At 43.4% G+C, this 20,990-nt stretch overlaps 1 protein-coding gene across 1 annotated transcript; it reads right to left on the bottom strand.

The window, feature by feature from the left end:
- Positions 1–16,856: 16,856 nt before the first annotated feature.
- On the bottom strand, positions 16,857–17,890 carry LOC147028542 (uncharacterized; the record flags this gene model as incomplete). The annotated part of the gene is made up of 1 exon (XM_085876556.1): positions 16,857–17,890. A coding segment is annotated over one exon (624 nt), but the record flags the coding sequence as incomplete, so codon positions are not given.
- Positions 17,891–20,990: the final 3,100 nt, after the last annotated feature.

Here is a 20,990-nt window from a genome sequence, read left to right as displayed (position 1 = left end):
ATTCGATTTTAGTGAAGATCCGGATCCGGATCCGGATCTAGATTCGAGAATTATTTAATTTTTAAGGTGATTCTTCACCATTGAAAAAAAGGGCCAAAACGATATAGTGCTGTATAGCATGATATTTCAAAAATGTATTGGGCCTGATATGTTCTTGTGGATCAGGCATTATGCGGCGGAAGTATGCGCTCTACCGAATGCTCTTCTAGTTTCTGTTGTTTTTATTTCTGTTGGTGTTATCTTCAAGTTTTCTGTCATTATTTTATCAAATTGTAACATTTACATTCTCGGGTGAAAAAAAATTCTCGTAGCCAGATCCGGATCCGGATCTTCACCAACGTCTCATCAGTTCGTTCTTGTCACACGCCCAACCTGTCCACAAAATTTCATCCGAATCCATCCACAACTTTTTGAGATATCCTGCACACAAACAAACAAACAAACAGACGGAAAGGGATGAAAACATAACCTTCTTCCCCTTCGATGGGAGAGGTAATCAAAGAACATCCAGGAATTATACTACAGGGTATTTGATCATCAATTATAAATCAATATTAAATCACAAAGAAACAGTGAGCACCGTATACAAACAACAAATTGTAATTTGTCAATTTTGCACATGTCACAATCATGTAATCATTGGCTACTTCAGAATGAGGCAACGAAAGAACTCTAAACATTTCTCCAAATGAACAAAAATCAAGGCTTTTAGAAATAAGTTTATGCAGTTGTGTTTTTTTGAAACAGCCAATGGCCACTGTCTGGTGACAGTCAATAGAAGAGTCCCAAATGGCTCTTTCCATCCACGTTTTCTACAGCTGGGATTACCACTGTTCTCAGGTCACATCATTCTGGTTCACTCACACTCTCTGCATCTGCCCTTCTGGTTTAAGGCTGAGCTTCCTGCACCTACAGTAGGGAGAACAAGTATTTGATACACTGCCGATTTTGCAGGTTTTCCCACATACAAAGCAAGTAGAGGTCTGTAATTTTTATCATAGGTACACATCAACTGTGAAAGACGGAATCTAAAACAAAAATCTTGAAAATCACATTGTATGATTTTTAAATAATTAATTTGCATTTTATTGCATGAAATAAGTATTTGATACATCAGAAAAACAGAAGTTAATATTTGGTACAGAAACCTTTGTTTACAATTACAGAGATCAGACGTTTCCTGTGGTTCTTAACCAGGTTTGCACAGACTGCAGCAGGGATTTTGGCCCACTCCTCCATCCAAATCTTCTCCAGATCCTTCAGGTTTCGGGGCTGTCACTGGGCAACACAGACTTTCAGTTCCCTGCAAAGATTTTCTAATGGGTTCAGGTCTGGAGACTGGCTAGGCCACTCCAGGACCTTGAGATGCTTCTTACGGAGCCACTCCTTAGTTGGCTGTGTGTTTTGGGTCGTTGTCATGCTGGAAGACCCAGCCACGCCCCATCTTCAATGCTCTTGTTGAGGGAAGGAGGTTGTTGGCCAAGATCTCGCGATACATGGCCCCATCCATCCTCCCCTCAATACGGTGCAGTCGTCCTGTCCCCTTTGCAGAAAAGCATCCGCAAAGAATGATGTTTCCACCTCCATGCTTCACGGTTGGGATGGTGTTCTTGGGGTTGTACTCATCCTTCTTCTTCCTCCAAACACGGCGAGTGGAGTTTAAACCAAAAAGCTCTATTTTGGTCTCATCAGACCACATGACCTTCTCCCATTCCTCCTCTGGAACATCCAGATGTTCATTGGCAAACTTCAGACAGGCCTGGACATGCGCTGGCTTGAGCAGAGGGACCTTGCGTGCGCTGCAGGATTTTAATCCATGACTGTGTAGTGTGTTACTTATGGTTTTCTTTGATACTGTGGTCACAGCTCTCTTCAGGTCATTAACCAGGTCCTGCTGTGTAGTTCTTTGCTGATCCCTCACCTTTCTCATGATCATTGAAGCTCCAAGAGGTGAGATCTTGCATGGAGCCCCAGACCGAGGGAGATTGACTGTTATCTTGAACTTCTTCCATTTTCTAATAATTGCGCCAACAGTTGTTGCCTTCTCACCAAGCTGCTTGCCTATTGTCCTGTAGCCCATCCCAGCCGTGTTGAACTCTACAATTTTGTCCCTGATGTCCTTAGACAGCTCTCTGGTCTTGCCCATTGTGGAGAGGTTGGAGTCTGATTGAGTGTGGACAGCTGTCTTTTATGCAGATAACGAGTTCAAACAGGTGCAGTTAATACAGGTAATGAGTGGAGAATGGGAGCGCTTCTTAAAGACAAAACTAACAGGTCTGTGAGAGCCGGAATTCTTACTGGTTGGTAGGTGATCAAATACTTATTTCATGCAATAAAATGCAAATTAATTATTTAAAAATCATACATTGTAATTGTCAGGATTTTTGTTTTCGATTCCGTCTTTCACAGTTGAACTGTACCTATGATAAAAATTACAGACCTCTACGTGCTTTGTAAGTGGGAAAACCTGGAAAATTGGCAGTGTATCAAATACTTGTTCTCCCCACTGTACATATTGAAAAAGGATGATGCACATGTGCACAGGTAGCAAGCACACTTACTTTTGAGCTCTCTGGTCTGAGTTAGATTCCAGGCCGGACTACAAACTGTTGGATTGCCATTGGTGTTTTGCAGGCAAAGCATTGCATCACAAAGTGCGCTCTCTCGGATAGACTTTCAACTGGTCGTCCCATCCACTAGCATCAACTGATGGATATTAAAGGTCCCTTGGTGTGTTTCATTAAGTTGATGAGTTGTCACATCAAATCGAACAAATGAGAAATTCCTGCCAAAATCACCTTCAGTTGAACGTCAGGTATTGTCAGCCGGTTTATGAAAGACAGACCAAAACTTCCCCCTCAGCCAACCCTGCAGGAGAAAATAATTAGGGCAGCCAGTAGTAGTTTGTCAGGTCAGGCCAGATTAGATCTGTGACTTACTACAGGTATCATGTAAACCTGTACTAACCTGTTCCATGGTCGGGTTGTCGGCGACTAAACCGTCTCCCCCACCAGGTTTTTTGGTGAGGAGGGTGTTTGGATATGGACACCCAGCAGGATTAAAAACAAAACCTGTCAAAGGGTGGAGGAGCTCCTTGTGAGCCAACGGCCATCCATATCTAGTGCCCAACTGTGTCTGCGGACGTCCTCCTGCAGTTGGGTTACTTCTTATTAGGAGGTTGGTGGCAGGATTTGCACTCCGGCCACCGTAAAACCCTTCATTCCGCAAAACACACAAACGCAAAGAAATCTGAAAACCCACTCCGTGGGAGTACCTCCTGTGCAGCTTCCCTTCGCAGGGCAGCCCACCGGATGACGGGATTGGGGCAAAGCCTTCGGGACCCCCAATCTTTGATGATAGGAGGGAAACCATGGGGTAACATTCCCGGGTCAGATTGCGGGAGAGTGTGTCGGGGTGGTGCTGAGGTGTCGTCCACCAGACGGCGGTCTCCTTGGGTTAACCTGAGGCAGTCCCTTCGGGTGGGTGCCTAGAATGTCCTATCCCTAAGAGAGGATGATCACCTGTCTCTGTTATCATCTGAGCTCAAGCGTTTGGACATCAGCATTGCAGCACTCTCTGAGGTTCGGATACCGGATTGCGGCGAGATCATGGTGGGTGGTTACACCTACTATTGGTCTGGTCGCTCTGATGGTTACCATTCCCAAGGAGTTGCTGTAGCTGTGTCCAATAAGCTGACTCCAATCATAATTGAGGTAACACCGGTCGACGAGCGTATTATGAGACTAAGGATTCGTCACTCCTGAGGTGTCATTTCCCTGGTCTCTGTTTATGCTCCAGCTGAGGCGAGGGATCTCACCGTGAAGGATGCATTCTACCCCACGCTTGAGTCTGTGGTTGATCAGTGCCCCAGACGAGATACACTTCTAGTCTTGGGGGATTTCAATGCATCGACTGGAACTGATAGGGATGGTTATGAGGTGTGTGTTGGTCCCCATGGGTCAGGAACTATGAACCAGAATAGCACTAAGTTCCTTGACTTTGCAAGAAGTAATGGACTTAGGGTGGCTGGTTCATGGTTTCAGCGCCCACAAGCTCATCACTGGACTTGGGATTCCAACGCTGGTGGTGTCGCAAAGGAGATTGACCATGTTCTCGTTGATGGTTGCTGGAGGATAATCCAGAACTGCAGGGTCTACCGGAGTGCTCAGTTCCTCAATACTGACCACCGGCTTGTTGTAGCAACTCTGAAGTTGCACCTTAAATCCAGGAGAATGGCACCATCCCAGCCTAGGCTGGATGTTGGCAAACTCAAGGATGAGAGGGTAGCTGAGGAGTTTGCGAACAAGCTGAGTGGAGATTTGGGGGGTCTGGGTGCTTTGGGAGGTCCTGAAGAGTTGTGGAGTGCCTTCAAGACCACCGTCCTTGATGTTGCCGGTGGATGTCTTGGAACTCGCCGTAGGGCAAAGAAGAATTTTGTCTCTCAAGGGACACTGGATACCATTGACCAGAGTCGCAGGACCAGGCTGAATTCAGAGCTGAGATGTTCAGGGAGCTGAGGCGTAAAACTGTACGTGCACTAAGGGTGGACAAGGAGGCCTACGTGCAAGGAATCTGTGAGGGGGTAGAGCATCACCTGTGGTCGAGTGATTCTCGTCCCGCTTACAGGGGAATTCGCACATTGCGTTCATCCAAGCCCATCCCTCGGTGTCCTGCAGTTAGAGCAGAGGGTGGTGGGCTCTTGACAGAGGGGGCCCGCTGTGCCAGTTACTTTGAGCAGTTGTACCAGGCTGATCCTCCAGCTGTCGAGTTGGACGTCAGGGGTGTTACAATCACTGTTGCTGACCCTCCAATCAACTGTGGTCCACCTTCGCTTGTGGAAGCACAGGCTGCGATGAACCGGTTGAAACGGGGTAAAGCTCCAGGGATCTGTGGCATCCATGCTGAACTTCTCAAGGCTGGTGGAAATGCTGCACTCGTGTCGTTGCATGCAGTTTTGTGCTCTGCCTGGAACACAGGCATCATCCCAACTGATTGGAAGAGGGGCATTGTTGTTCCTCTCTGGAAAGGGAAGGGTGATCGCCAAGACTGCAACAACTACCGAGGGGTGACGCTGCTCTCAGTGCCGGGCAAGGTCTTTGCTCAAATAATTATTGATAGGATTCACCACCATCTGCTTGAACACCAGCGTCCAGAGCAGTCAGGCTTTACACCAAAGAGGTCAACGATTGACCGTATCCTTGCTCTTCGTGTCCTCACCGAATGCAGATGAGAGTGCACCTCACCTCACCGGCGGAAAGTGGACGCAGCGACGCACTGCTCTGGCGCATGCTCCCATACCTGACCTGACCTGAGTAGTGGTAGCAATAGTTGTAGTCATAGTATCATCATGTACCTAGACCTACAACAGTTCGAGATCATGTCAACTATCACCCTCAATGCCCTCATCACATTTGTGGGGAAGATACAGATTAAAGATGGACACAAACACGTCATCAAGGGGACAAAACACAGGACTAATACCATTAAAAAACGTGTAACAAACCATTTTAAAACAAATAAACATTCATACATTGGACGTTTAATGATATCACAGCAGATACTCCACAGTCCTTTGAGTCCTTTCTTGCATATGCAGTTATCTCGTGCAAAAAAGGAAACATTTATGGAACCACACTCATAAGTTGCTAATTTCAAGAACTGATGTTTTCGATTGTATAGAACCTCAACCTAATCGATAAGTTAACAGCATTCATGCTCAATATAAATCTAAATATTTATCAACATTCAATTTCAATTTTTGGTGAAGACACCTGATATAAGAAGTTAAAGGAAACAAGTTAATGGTGGTTGGCAAGGTATTTGATGGAGAGTGTAAAATACATGCTGTATTAAAGTACCGTAAGACTCACGGGGGATACGTTTCTGGAAAATGCCGTGAATGTTGGGGTAATATTTAAATGAGAAAAAGGGGGGATAGGGTTTTTATTATTCTTTATTTCTTTTTGTTTTTGTTTTTTTTTCTCTTCACTTCAGAACTGGTCTCCTACATCCACCACTGCAGATATTATTCTGGGAATTCTTCCACAGAAACCTGTCCTCTCTTATGCACAGATTAATCTCACCTCCTCTTCAATTATCTGGCCAATCCTCCCACTCTTGGGACTCTGAATCCTGTGGTGAGGCAGTTGCTTTAAAACAACTTGCATTCTCCTCCTGGAAAGCAAATCCAACTGAAATCAACCTCAGATCATTCCACAAAGCCCGCCACCCAGCATCACCCTCCGCAACAGGTACATGTCTACTCTAAGGAGAGCCAGAAAGCAACATCTGTCCAATCTCAAGAATGAGCTTTCAAGCTTGTGTTCTTCTTCTAAAACATGGTGTCACCTTGTCAAGTCCGTCTCTAGTATATGCTTCCCTTCCCTTATTTCAAATGGCACCACATGGAGGATGCCCAGTCAGCGGCTGACTTTGGGGGCCAACTTTTAAATGTGGCTTCACCAACAGAGATCATGGCTGTGAGTGAGACCCAATAGTTTTAGTGACTATTCCTCTTCGAGAGGGTTGTTGAGAAAGTAGATGGGAGGATGTGTGGCATGGTCCTTTCAGAGAGAGAGAGAGAGAGAGAGAGTGTGTGTGTCTGTGTGTATGGGGGTGGAGGGGGGGTGTTATCAGGATTAAAAGACATAATTCCAAGTGTTTGACCAGTTTGTGATTTTGTCAAAGTCTGAGGGGAGGGAAGAAGCTGCTGCCTCTCTGAAGGATGAGAGATGCCGTGGCAGAGTGTGGAGTTATCAATAAAGAGATCGAGGATTTTCCAAAGATTCGGAGAGATCATTGATGAAAACTAGGAATAAGACAGGGCCTAAAACACTGCCTTGGGGTACTCCAGCCTTGATCGAGAGGGGATGAAAGGGTTCCGTAAAGAGACTTACGTTGGCTACGAGAGTGAAGGAAGTCAGTAACCAAGAGTGGAGTTGGCCTTGGATTTCATAGACAGACAGTTTGGAGAGCAAGGCGGGACGCCAAACTGTACCAAAAGCTCGAGATATGTTCAGAGAGATGGCCCTGATCTCAAATATGATATTGAGGGCCTCTGTCCATTCTTGGGAGAGGATAAGCAGCATGTCCAAGGTAGATTGACCAGGTCTGAATCCGAATTGATGATCTCTGATGAGGCTGTTGGAGAAAAGGAATGATTTTATGTCAACTGTAATGATGGATTCCATGACCTTAATGATGATTGTAAGTAAACTAATTGGTCTGTGGTTAAGGGGATCTGTTTTTGCATCTTTTTCATGTAATGTTGTGATGTTGGCTAATTTCCAAGCAGATGGAAGATGACCTATGGTAAATGACAGGGTGAAAAGGGCTGAAGGAGGAAGTGTAACAGCAGCAGAGTAGGTTTTTAGGACACATGAGATGATGTTGTGTGGTCCAGTTGCAGAGTCAGAGTCAGAGTTGAAGGTTGCCAGAAACTTTTCCACCTTTTCAGGTGCAAAAGACACAGAATTCAGGAACAGTTGGGTACGACTGAGAAGGACGTGTACAGAGAGGAAGAGGTTCGGGACACAAGATTTGGAAACAAACACAGAATTGAGGCATTCGGCCTTCTCATGAGCAGAGTCTACTGTGGTGTCTCTTGAAGTGAGGGAAGGGATGGAAGGGGAGCATACTCCAGAAACATACTTGACAAGGCACCACAAGGTTTTAGAGGAGGGAGACAAGTTTGAAAGCTCATTCTTGAGATTGAACAGATGTTGTTTTCTGGCTCTTCTGGGAGTAGACATGTACCTGGTGCAAGGGTGATGCTGGGTGGCAGGCTTTGTGGAATAATCTGAGGTTGCCTTCAGTTGGATTTGCTTTCCAGGAGGAGAATTCAAGTCGTTTTAAAGCAACTGCCACGCCACAGAATTCAGAGTACCAAGAGCGGGAGGATGGGTAAAAAAAACTGAAGATGAGATGGGATGAATCTGTGCATAAGAGATCGCAGGTTTCTTTGGAATAATTCCCAGAATGAATTAATATCAGTGACGATGGATATAGGAAACCAGTCCTGAAGTGTAAAGGGAAAAAAAATTAAAGAAAAAAACCAAAATATAGAATAAAAAAGTGCTAATGTAGAAGCAGGTCACGTTATATAAATCGCAGACACGCAGGGTCCGTGAATATCGGGGTTCCACAGTACTGTATATCCCAAGTCAGTGCATTGGACACATTAAATTTAAACTACAGTCTGTACTTTTTGCAAAGAATAATTACAATGAAAGCATCAAATTTTTGATCAACAATAGCTACTTTCAAATTGTAGAAAAAAAGTTCAACACATCATTATACGAATAACCAATGGGATCTGATACAGCACCATTCTTTGCAAACCTGTTCTTCTGTACTTACTTGAATATGACTACTTTTATGATAAATCCACTCCAAAAAAATCACTCCCAGATAATTAAAATAATCTCTACTTTTCATCTAATTCTAAATAACATAGTGTAATGTTGCTACCCCATGTATGGGCTGGCAGAATGGCCTAGAGGTATTCACACTGACACTTGCCTCTAACCTGACTTGGCTCTAACCTGACTTGCCTCTAACCTGTCTAGCCTGGGTTCGAACCTTGACTCAGCTATATTAAAACTGTCAACCTTAAAACTGTCGTCCTGATGTTTCACAGTCTCGCCTTGGTTCGAACCCCGACTCAGCTATATTAAAACTGTCATCTCGATGTTTCACAGCCAGACTGAATCATCAATGTGTATGCTGTCCCTCGGATGGATGCCAAACTGGTGTACCCACTGCTGGGATGAGTTGATGGACATTAAAGATCCCATGGTGTCCTTCGTTAGGAATAGGTGAACTGTCTCCAGCACCATGACCAAATTCCTTCCCTTACTTCTGCTGGGAGAGGGATGGCAAACTGCCCAGCATGACCCGAGGCCAAGAAACTGCTTCAGCAAAATCAACACTCTATAACACAAGAGGAAATAAAGGTGTATACTTAAGTATGGCTGTGTGAACATATGTATATGCATGTATGCTTGAAATAGATCTTTTGAACTACAGTGGATTCTAAAATAATAAATTCTCCCAATTTATATACCTTCCTTACTCCTATCAGGGCTGGCAAGGTAGCATTGACTTAGAGGTTTTCACAATCGCCTTTGAGCTGGGTTCGAATCTCGACCCAGATATAAACTGTCATCCAGGTGTTTTGCAGGCAGGGCGAGGCATCAATGTGTGCTGTCCATCGGAAGGACGTTAAACGGGCGGACCCGTCTGCCAGCATTGATCCTTCCTGAATGTTAAAGACATTGCGGTGTCTTTCATGAAGTCTAGGTGATAACAGCACCCTCACCAAATTATTCAAAATTCCTGTTTAAACCGGGGGTTCTTAGTGGATTGGACTTCTCAGGTGTTCCTTCACAGCAGGTAATACACTGTTTACTCCACTGCATCAGGGTTTGGTTGCTGTGCGGGCAGCAGCTCCAACACTTTAAACAAATTCACGCTCATAGGTGTTCACATGTCATGTGTAAACAGCCTTCTTCGACTATGAAGGGCAAACGAATAACTTTTATATCTGAGCCTTCTTTCCATTCTCTCGCCACTCCTTCAACACTTTCCTTCACCTACTTTATTTTTCTTATCACCCTCCTTTATCTTTCTTTTCTCAATTTTCTTAAAGATCTTGCTCTCGACTCCCCCGTTCCCCCCTGTCCCCCAATCCGTACAAACGTAATGAATAAATGGCTCCTTATACTGTGTACTAGCATCTCTGGGCATAAGTCAGCCGATCACATCCTCATGAAATATCATAACTGATGCCTTGCTCGGTGGTTATCCAAAAAAATAATTTTTTTTTCTCATTTGTACAGTGAACCACATGACTCGCCATAGTGGAATGTTTTCAGCTCCGGTTTGATAGACATGGCCTGCTTGTGGTCAGAGTGTGTGAAACCACAGTTACTAACTCACTTGGCTAATCCCTCGTCATACATTTAACATTGCTGTTGGTCTAAAATAACCACATCAATATAATGACTGGTGATTAAACCAGACTGATGTAAAATCTTCGGCTTTGCACGGAATTGAAGGCAACATTGTTTAATAAATTGCCTGTCGGACGTTTGTTCGCTAACTTTGAAGGAGTGTCAAGATTCAACATGCAGGTGTTTAAGTATTGTGGAAAGAGATACCAAATGTGCATGCAAGTCAAGTATAAATAAACAAGGACAAGTGTAAGACAAGAGAATTTGTATTAAAACAAAGGATGGTAACAAGCAGCTGCGAGTTTCTCAGAAAGCCTCGTTTAATTACAGGACATGTCTGTGCACGTAGTAGGATCTTCACAAGTACGCAAGTCGCAAGACCTAATTAGATAATTGGCTTAATTTTGGTGGAAGTACTACAGCCATTTTGTCTTGTCAGAGATGAAACATCCCCATTGGATTCCAATCTATTATAAATGCGTTAAAGTTATGTAGCACCACTGTATAGTTCTAGTTTGTATTTACAAACTTATTTCGACTTTAAGCACTCAAGCTTTACCGGGTAATGTTGCGTAAGGTAAATATGCTGAATGCGAGATGTTGGTGGTTTCACAAATTTTTTCAAATGTCAATCTTGTGCTTGTATTGCTTTGACTTTGCTTTTTCTTTAACTTGTATAAATGTTCAAGCATAAATTATATGCTTTGTTTTCATCACAATGTTTGCATAATGATGCTCCGATGTCAGGTTGAAATCCTACATCCTTTCCCAATTACTCTCACCAAAGGAGAAAGTATTACATTTGGATCCGTTTGATCGCTTATCTGTCTGTCTGTCCGCACATAATGTGCTAATGTACAGTAGGTCACAAACACCACCTGGTGGTAACCAGAATTACACTATCTTTTTTTCAACTGAGTACCTCCATAAATTATGTATAACTAGGAAGAGTATCCATCCCCAGTGACAGGAAAAGTTTAAAATTAATCTATCAATTTAAATAATATTTCATGGACTTTTAAAAAGGTCAGTTCTGTTGCACTCTTAGTTTCACGTAGAGCCAAAGATCTGAGCTACTTATACCGCCTACCGCAAAATGGTGGTGCAACATATAGTGGCGAAGGTTGGATTTGCCGAAAAAAAGGGCACAATATCCTGGTTGCGAAATAAAATTTGGCATCCACATTACTCATGCCTGTTCTCCCGTCATTTAAAAGGTGAATGTTTAGCTTTTCAATGCAGCGTGAGAAGAGGCCGCCATAAATGGGAGACAGACGGACACACGGACAGACACCACGCATGGTTCACAACAAGAAAGAGATGATTTCCCTTACAAAGAACTTCAACACAGAAAAAGACCATTCAGACCATAAAGTCTGCACAATGGTTGCTAACCTATGATTTTTTTATATACAATCAAGGCTCATGGAAGAGATAGAACACAAAATGAATCAGGACTCAAAAGGTCAAAAAGCAACACAGGTAGGGGGGACACCAGCAGTGGAGTTGAAGGACAAAATAGAGGGAGAATTGGACAAACAATGGAGTAGGGAGGAATGGGGTGGACAGGATGAATACAGAAGAAAACTTCTTCCTCCCCTCACCTAATCCTCCATTTCCCCTCCTCTCTCCCTCCCCTCTTCCCCTCCTCTCTCCCTCTCTCTCGCTCCCCTCTTCTCCTCTCTCTCTCTCTCTCTCTCACTCCCCTCTTCCCCTCTCTCTCACTCCCCCCTCTTCCCCTCTCTCCCTCCCCCCTCTTCCCCTCTCTCTTCCTCCCCCCACTTCCTCTCTTCTCTCCCCCCTTCCCTCTCTATATAGTCTGGGATTCAGGACATCAAAATTTGAGATGACCCGTCACGGAAAGATATACTTTGCAGGCCACTTTTTTGCAAGTTCAGACCCTTAGGAAACAGAATCCAGAGGCCTGCTCTGCCGGAGGAATTGCAAAATTGAAAAAAAATGCATTTTTTACCACTACTACCCTCAAATAAAAAATCTCCTCTCGTGAAAAATTGTAAAATGCAGAAGGATAAAGTTTGGGTAATTTTAATTAAAATAGTACTAAACTTCGCACATTGATAGAACATAACATCCTTTAAAGTATTCACTATAAATTTGACGAAAGGTTTTCAAAATGGCCGCCATATTTCTAAGATGGCCACTATTTTCCAAGATGGATGCCATATTTTCCCATAGATATCTATGTTCATTATATTCTGAGTATTATTGCAATTATTCAAGTGTTTTGTGTTTGTTACGAAACCATTGCTTGGTTTACTCTTTTTTTGGTGTAAAAAACCCAATGTATTGTGGCTGTTGTGGTGAATTGAGGTGAATTGAGGGACATGACGCGGGATCACATGTTGTGCGTCTCGCGTATAAGGGGAGGTCTCTGCGGCACGAGTGGTGGTCCCCGGGGCATTGCCATTTACATCGGCTGTTCACTTGATGCTCGTTAACTGAAGGTGCTCATTGACTGGTGAGAATGGAGATTATATCGAACTCCGTGCTTACGCGAATTTATTCTGCAATGATTAACTGCACATGTATACGTTACTGCTTATGTACTCCTAGCTGAACCTGTATTCCCCGGTGTGCCCGTAGAAGCGGCTCCAATCAAATGGAATAAAGCCTAAACTCTGAAGGTTCATCTCTCGCTCTCATTTCAATTTATTCCATTTGATTTTCTCGGCTCTCTCAACCAAAGATGGACAAGATCTACAAACCAGAGAGGTTCGACGCAGACCCAAACGCGACTGACGCAGAAATGAAATGGTCGCATTGGTTCTGTTCCTTCTCACACTATCTGACCATCATCGAGGAGGGAGCTGACAAATTTGCCGCTCTCGTGAATCATGTCTCGCCCAGCGTGTACAGGCTCTTCTCGGAGTGCGACACTTACGAAGCAGCGATTGACGTGCTGCGGGCGCTCTACGCGAAGCCCAAGAACGAGGTATACATACGACATCTTCTCAACACACGCAAGCAAGCAGCCGGGGAGACAATCGATCAGTTCCTGCAAGCTCTGAATCAGCTGGGAAAAGACAGCAGCTTCCGGGCCGTAAGCGCCGAGGAACACCGAAAGGAAGCCACACGGGAGGCATTCATCCAAGGACTCAGATCAGCCCACATACGGCAACGCTTACTAGAGAAAGCGCAACCCACTCTTGACAAGGTAGTCGATCAGGCACGAGCGATGGATACGGCTCAGCAGCAATCTGAGTCATTTGGGACACCGATGCTGCTAATGAACGCTGCTACGGTGGGAACTCAAGGAACCCCACTGGCACAGACACAGCCAGACATAGGGGATGGAGAAACACCCGAGGAGCCGGATACCCAGGCCACGTCAAACTCCTCAGCAACTGCTCCGGTTGGTAAATGCTTCTTTTGTGGGTACAAAAGGCATCCTCGTCAAAAATGGCCCGCCAGAGATGCCACATGCATGAATTGCGACAAGAAAGGGCATTATGCCAGGGTATGTAAATCTACTCTAAGGAGAAATAAACCCACTTCTGCGGCTCTCTACTCGCAGAATAAATTAACTGCAGCCTCCCCGGGGAATCTATCCAAGGCTATCATCAACGTACGAATTAACGGGCATATGGCTGAGGCACTGATTGATACCGGTAGCTCTGAAAGTTTCGTCAACAGCTCGCTAGTGAAGGGCAGGAAATGGGTAATCCACCCGACTGACAATACGGTATGCATGGCCGCCACCTCACTACAATCCCGCGTACGAGGGTACTGCAATGTTGAATTGGACGTAAAAGGGTACACGCATCGGGATGTAAGGGTACTGGTGCTTCGTGATTTGTGCGCAGACGTAATTCTGGGTCATAATGTCCTCAAGCAGCACACGAGCGTCGAAATACCCTTTGGAGGAAGCAAGCCTCGTCTAATTTTAAATGCGTTGACCACCGCGGAGGTGACATCCCCCCAGCTGTTCGCTAACTTGTCGCCGGTCTGCAAACCGATAGCGATCAAATCGCGGCGATATACCACTGCTGACATGAATTTCATCACTTCGGAAACCAAGCGATTACTGGAAGAGGGAATTATAGAACCGAGCGATTCGCCATGGCGCGCACAGGTGTTAGTAACCAGCAGTCAGAACCATAAGAAACGAATGGTTGTCGATTATTCCCAAACGGTCAATCGCTTCACCCAACTCGACGCCTACCCCCTGCCGCGCATAGATGAGATGGTCGAACGCGTGGCCAATTATAAGGTATTCAGTACCATCGACTTGCGAAGCGCCTATCATCAAATTCCCATCCGAGAGGAAGACAAACCTTACACTGCATTCCAGGCAGGGAGGCGCCTCTACCAATTCAGGAGAATACCTTTCGGTGTCACGAATGGGGTAGCTTGCTTCCAACGGGTTATGGACGACATCATCTCAGATGTAAACCTCAAAGACACTTTTGTTTACGTGGATAATGTCACAGTGTGCGGTAGGGATCAGAGGGAACATGATAGGAATCTGGACAGATTCTTGAGCATTGCTAGAAAATATAATCTGACTCTCAACTACGAGAAATGCGTATTCTCGGCAAGGTCAATTGACCTTCTCGGCTACACAATAGCCGACGGCACAATTAAGCCTGATCCTGAGCGATTGCGCCCGCTCCGTGAGCTTCCACCACCTCAGGACTTGCAGACAATGCGCCGGGTGATCGGGATGTTCGCTTACTATGCGAGATGGATTTCGCAATACTCCGAGAAAATACATCCCCTAGTGCATTGCAAAAACTTTCCACCAGATGCCGCTATTGTAAGAGCTTTCCACAACCTCAAGGATGATATCAGTAAGTCCGTGGTTTTATCGATCGACAGCTCGGTGCCCTTCGTGGTGGAAACCGACGCTTCAAATCACGCCATAGCTGCTACACTTAATCAGTCTGGGCGGCCGGTCGCGTTCTTCTCGAGAACTCTCTCTAGAAGCGAACAGAGACACTCAGCGATAGAGAAGGAAGCGTACGCCATCGTTGAAGCGCTGCGGAAATGGAGACATTATTTACTGGGAAACCACTTCACGCTCGTTACGGACCAACGATCCGTGGCATTCATGTTTGATGGGAAAAATAACGGGAAAATTAAGAATGAAAAAATTATGAGATGGCGGATAGACCTAGCTTGCTACAGTTACGACATTGTTTACTGGCCCGGGAAAGAAAACCCTGCTGCAGATACCTTCTCCCGGGTCTACAGTTCGGCAACAATCAGTCAGGCTTTGCAAGACCTCCATGTGTCTCTGTGCCACCCAGGGGTAACCAGGATGGCACATTTCGTACGCAGACAAAATCTTCCCTATTCTGTTGAAGATATTAAACAAATGAATGCTTCATGCCCTGTTTGTGCTGAACTAAAACCCAGATTCTATGGCGCGGCATCTGGCAGACTGATCAAGGCCACTTCCCCCTTCGAGAGACTAAACATTGACTTCAAAGGGCCCCTGCCGACCGAAACAGACAACAGATACATATTCACCGTTGTTGATGAATATTCAAGGTTCCCTTTCGCGTTTCCGTGCTCGGATATGACCTCGGGCACTGTCGTGAAATGTCTCTCTGACCTCTTCGCTATGTTTGGGAGACCTTCGTACATACATTCAGACAGAGGGCCGTGTTTCATGTCGGCCGGGCTAAAACAATTCCTATTAGAGCACGGCATAGCAACTAGTCAAACGACGGGTTACAACCCACAGGGAAACGGGCAGGTGGAACGGTATAATGGAGTTATTTGGAAAGCCGTAACTCTGGCGCTGAAATTGAGAGGACTGGGCCCCGAGCGGTGGGAGGTTACCCTTCTCGACGCTCTGAATTCCATACGCTCTTTGCTCTGCACGTCCACCAATGCCACTCCTCACGAACGAATGTTTACTCACCAACGACGTTATGTTGACGGTCAAACGGTGCCCAACTGGCTGACCCATCCCGGTACAGTGTTCATGAAACGCCCGGTACGACAAAGCAAGTATGAACCGCTGGTGGAGGGGGTCGAACTCATTGACACTAATCCAGAGTATGCTCATGTCAGGCTCCCGGATGGCAGGGAGACCACTGTGTCGGTTCGCCATCTGGCTCCCTCAGGTACTCCTCCCGCAGGTACACCACCTTCTGGCACTTCTCCTTCTGACATTTCCCCCCCAGGAACTCCGCCGGGCGACGGGGCTGCCGCGTTCCACCCGAGAGCGATCGAGGAGTCATCCCCGGCACAAGTCGAGGCTCACCAAGAGGATCGGGAGTCTCCCTCAAGTGAAACTGCCGTTTACTCCCGGAGAGGTCGACGAATAAGGCCCCCTCGACGACTCAATCTGTAAAGGGGATTATCGGCATTCTCGCTGCTCATGCTCCTATATGCCCATTATATCATATATCGATGCTCATTTCCATGCTCCTACAACTCAAAATAATCACTGCTTGGCATGTATGCTTCTGTAGATCTATTAGTCCGCGTTGCTTGAAATGTATACTCCTATAGTGCTAAAGCAATCATGGTGTGTAAGATGGGCCCCTAGTTACATTTTAAAGGTGAGGAGAATGTGGTGAATTGAGGTGAATTGAGGGACATGACGCGGGATCACATGTTGTGCGTCTCGCGTATAAGGGGAGGTCTCTGCGGCACGAGTGGTGGTCCCCGGGGCATTGCCATTTACATCGGCTGTTCACTTGATGCTCGTTAACTGAAGGTGCTCATTGACTGGTGAGAATGGAGATTATATCGAACTCCGTGCTTACGCGAATTTATTCTGCAATGATTAACTGCACATGTATACGTTACTGCTTATGTACTCCTAGCTGAACCTGTATTCCCCGGTGTGCCCGTAGAAGCGGCTCCAATCAAATGGAATAAAGCCTAAACTCTGAAGGTTCATCTCTCGCTCTCATTTCAGCTGTATCTTTCGAAGATGGCTGACATTTTGCATGACTGACGATAATTTGGTCCGTAAAGAAACATTTTCAGAATTGTGTTACTTGCTTGATATATGTACTATTCGACCTTTGAAAGTTGGACAAGAAAACACACTATTAAATTTAATGACAAATTCAATATGGCTACCATTTTTTTCAAAATGGCTGTAAATTTCTGACTAAATGTCTGTTCTCACCACAGATTCGATATAAATGCACAACATGAGTTCTTTTTGTGTCTTTTATGTTGTGACCATCTCTAATATAATAAATACAAATAGTTTCACATGATGACACTTAGTAAAATTACATCTTTTTACATAGTCTTGCAAAATTTGACATGTATCATGTTGCACTCATCAATGAAAATGAATATTCCACTGACTAGTTCATTATTTAGTTCTCATCAGGAATCAAGAGGTTTGCTTCAACGCGTCCACATTTCAGTGGGTCGCCCATGCAAAGACAAGCAAAAACACATTTCGAGTTGGCTCGAGCGCACAGGCAGCTCCAAAGACAGTTGCTCTTCTTGCATTTACGGAACTTTTCCTGTACAGCTCTTGGCTTTGGATCCTTTGTCATCATTATTGGCACCAGTTTGCCATTCCTGATTTCTCTGCCGAATGCAGTTGCTATTGGGTGTACTGGTTTCGAAATGTGAGCACTCTTACACACAGCCATTTGGTGAAGACTTCGTAGCAAGTGAAGGTAAAATGCATCCTCTGTAGGAGGCAGGCATCTGAGGTCACATTTTTTGGTTACGAAAATGTGTGCACGCAGGACATCCAGACTACCCAGAAAATCAGATTGTGTATAGAGGGCCAGAAAGAAGAATCTACCAGCTTCAATGACATCAGTCGATACATCAAGGATAAAGTTCTCGTCAGGTTTGCCATACTGAGCGAGTGGAAGAAGCTTTTCTGGATTGTCTACAGCACATTTGAAAGCCCACTTCTTTCCTCTTTGGAATGGATAGCTGACTGTATCACAGCCACTCAAGATGTAGGCACTGAGGATAACAAAACATATTTAGTCCTGTACTGATTTCATAGGGTTGTAATATAGAATACCTTATTCTCAAGAAATAGGGGCGCTTCTATCTTGGAAATCAGTTTTTCAAATGCATCATTATATGGATCATTCTCAGCTTGCTGTTTTGCGCCAGTGATCCTCTTGTTCATGTAAGTTGTCATGCAAGAGCGGTGATAGTGAAAATCTGCTGCAACTATGTCAATGCTACCACTATCAAACATATGTAATCTCTTCAGCATGACTTCATCATGAAAGCTTCTTGCTTTCTGTTGAATCAGTTTATGCCCTTCTAGATCTGTGATGAGCAAGAGCTTCCATTCACCCTTTTTATCTCGCTCTTTGCAACAAATGAAACACTGGTGCTTGTATCGGATAGGTTGCTCAGAACTTGACCTTGTTCCCATATGTGCTGTATTGGAACTAGAGCTTGATTCGTCACAATTGTTCACAGTAGTCTTAACATTTCGTATTTTCTGTTCAACTGTCTTTCGGTTTGTATAACTGTTACGACATTTTGCATGCATTTTTGGTTCATGTAGCATAAAGTTATGTTCATCTATAATGTCTTGTTCCAATCTAAAAGCTACTTCATCCATTCGTTTAGTGACAGCGTTAAGAAGTGCTGGATTACCCAGTGGCGTTAATTGTTGGAGCGGCACAGTTTCTGATACATGCTGACAAATTAGACATCTGGAATAATCTGTGTCAGATCGGGATCTTTTCTCCCTTGTGTGTTCTGGTTCCATGATTTATTCAGTCTACTCCACCATGCCAGATAATCTGTGGAAGAAACAAATATGTACTATAGGTTGCAGTCTAGAATAATACAAGAATATCTTTGTATCTCAAAAACATTACATGTACAGCCACTTGTAATAAGACAATTTCTTCTAAAGCAAGAACAAGTATGCACATCTAAATAAGGACTGCTCCTTTGCACTAAGTGACCTGACATTCTAGAGAACTAGATGAATTTTGAGATTTACCATTTGTTTTATTAATGTCATTGACTTGATATGTATTTAAATAAATTAGGATTTGGGGCATAGTTCAACTCAGGTTCACAATATATATATATATATATATATATATATATATATATATATATATATATATATATATATATATATATATATATATATATATATATATATATATATATATATATATAAAACATGTATAACATGTCTTGTAGAAAGTAGTACATTGGTCAAAAGTATGAGTGGGGGGATTTCCAAATTGATGATAGGTTTCATTTGCCATTATATCGTTTCTTTACATGTTTTGATTGTATTTTTTATCATTATGAGTGCAGAAGTATATAATCTGCGATATGAATGTAGCATTACTCACCTTCTTCTGAAAATTGATCGCCAAACAGTCATTTAAAGGTGGCTACAGTGATGACCTTCTGGTTATTTACCACCGGAGCAGGTGCACTTCCTGTGCTACTTGCATGTCAACAAATAATTATTAGTCGCATCATCAAACGGACGAAAACAAAAATTTCATTTTCACATATGTTATTAATATGCATCTTAGGAAAAATAATGGGAGGGTTATATTTGTATAAGGACGGTAAGTAGACTACAACAATACTTGTAATTCTGTTGCCATGGTAACCAAAAATCCTAATGTGTTTGGCATTATTTAAATATTGCATTCAGAATAGTTAATTAGCTGACATAATATTTTAGGCAAAAGTATTTTATATTAAATTGATTAATCTTATTATTTAATGTATAAATGCTATTCCGCCTAAAGGTTTTACATGTAACCAGGCCTCTAATTGGTCCGTGACAAGTGGCTCTATATCTAATTTTTTTAAGGTATGGGTCAATGTGTAAGTGTGCCAAGTTTCATGCTTTTAACACAAAATGCACATACCACTGCCTTCACCACCCTACTATTATGGGTATGTTTTGTTTAATTGATAACATGGTCACTTGCACATATATTAAGCAACATTCCAATGTGGTTTCATGCATACTATAACAACATACGTATCTTTTTCTGTGGAGATCTGCTTCAATGTTGTCGTCTGCAAGTATGCCAATTTGGAAGAGAGGGAGTATTCATCGTTTCAAAATGCATTTTGTAATATTTTTATTACTTTATTTAAACAAGAAAATGAAAATGTTATCTTAAATATCCAGCCTGATATTAGTTGTGTACATGATTTTTAAGTAAAATAAAATAATTTAATCATTTGACATGTCAAATATTCTGTGAATTTTCTTTTAACTATGGGTATTTTTATTGAGAAAAAAAATAAGTATTTTAGAAGATAAGGGCCATATTTATGTATATTTCCAAATTATTTATCTGAGGGTCACAGACATATGAGAAACTCAAAACTTCGCAATACCTTTTTAATATATGTGCTAAATCATTTGGGTCAACATTGGGAGGATAACAGATTTGACACTAGAAACAAGCCCCAATACATTGTATTGCACTCCCTAATAGTGTAAACCATGCAATGGTTTTATAACAAACACAAAGCAATGAAACAATTTGAATAATACTCAATGTATAATGGAAGATTGATATCCATGGTCAAACATATTGTCCTATCTTGGAAAAAAATGGCGGCCATCTTGAAAAAAATGGCGGCCATCTTGGAAATTTTATGTCAAAAGTATAGTGGCAATTTTCAGGATGTTATGTTCTATTAATGTGCCAAGTTTAGTACTATTTCCATTAAAATTACCCTAACTTTATCATTCTGCATTTTACATTTTTTTCACGAGAGGCGAGTTTCGATTTGAGGGTAGTAGTGGAATAAAATGCAATTTTTTTCCAATTTTGCAAGTCCTCGGGCAGAGCAGGCCTCTGGATTCTGTTCCCTAAGGGTCTGAACTTGCAAAAAAGTGGCCTGCAAAGTATATCTTTCCGTGACAGGTAACTTCATTTTTAAGGCCCTTTTTGGACCTTGGATCCCAGACTAATATGTCCGTACTCTTATCATTTTTAAAAACAGCTTTAATTTCCGATGTAGTTGTAACTTTTATTTATTAGATCTGATGTTCCATACTCGTTACTGAGCGTGTGTGCCACCGAAGCAGCTTCCTGAGCGGTTTGCTTT

Source organism: Eptatretus burgeri, chromosome 4 (genome assembly GCF_056783735.1).
Source record: "Eptatretus burgeri isolate ZD-2024b chromosome 4, Ebu_testis_v1, whole genome shotgun sequence".
Lineage (NCBI taxonomy): Eukaryota > Metazoa > Chordata > Myxini > Myxiniformes > Myxinidae > Eptatretus > Eptatretus burgeri.
Note: the sequence above shows the minus strand (reverse complement) of the source record. Positions and strands in the feature narration are given on the sequence as shown.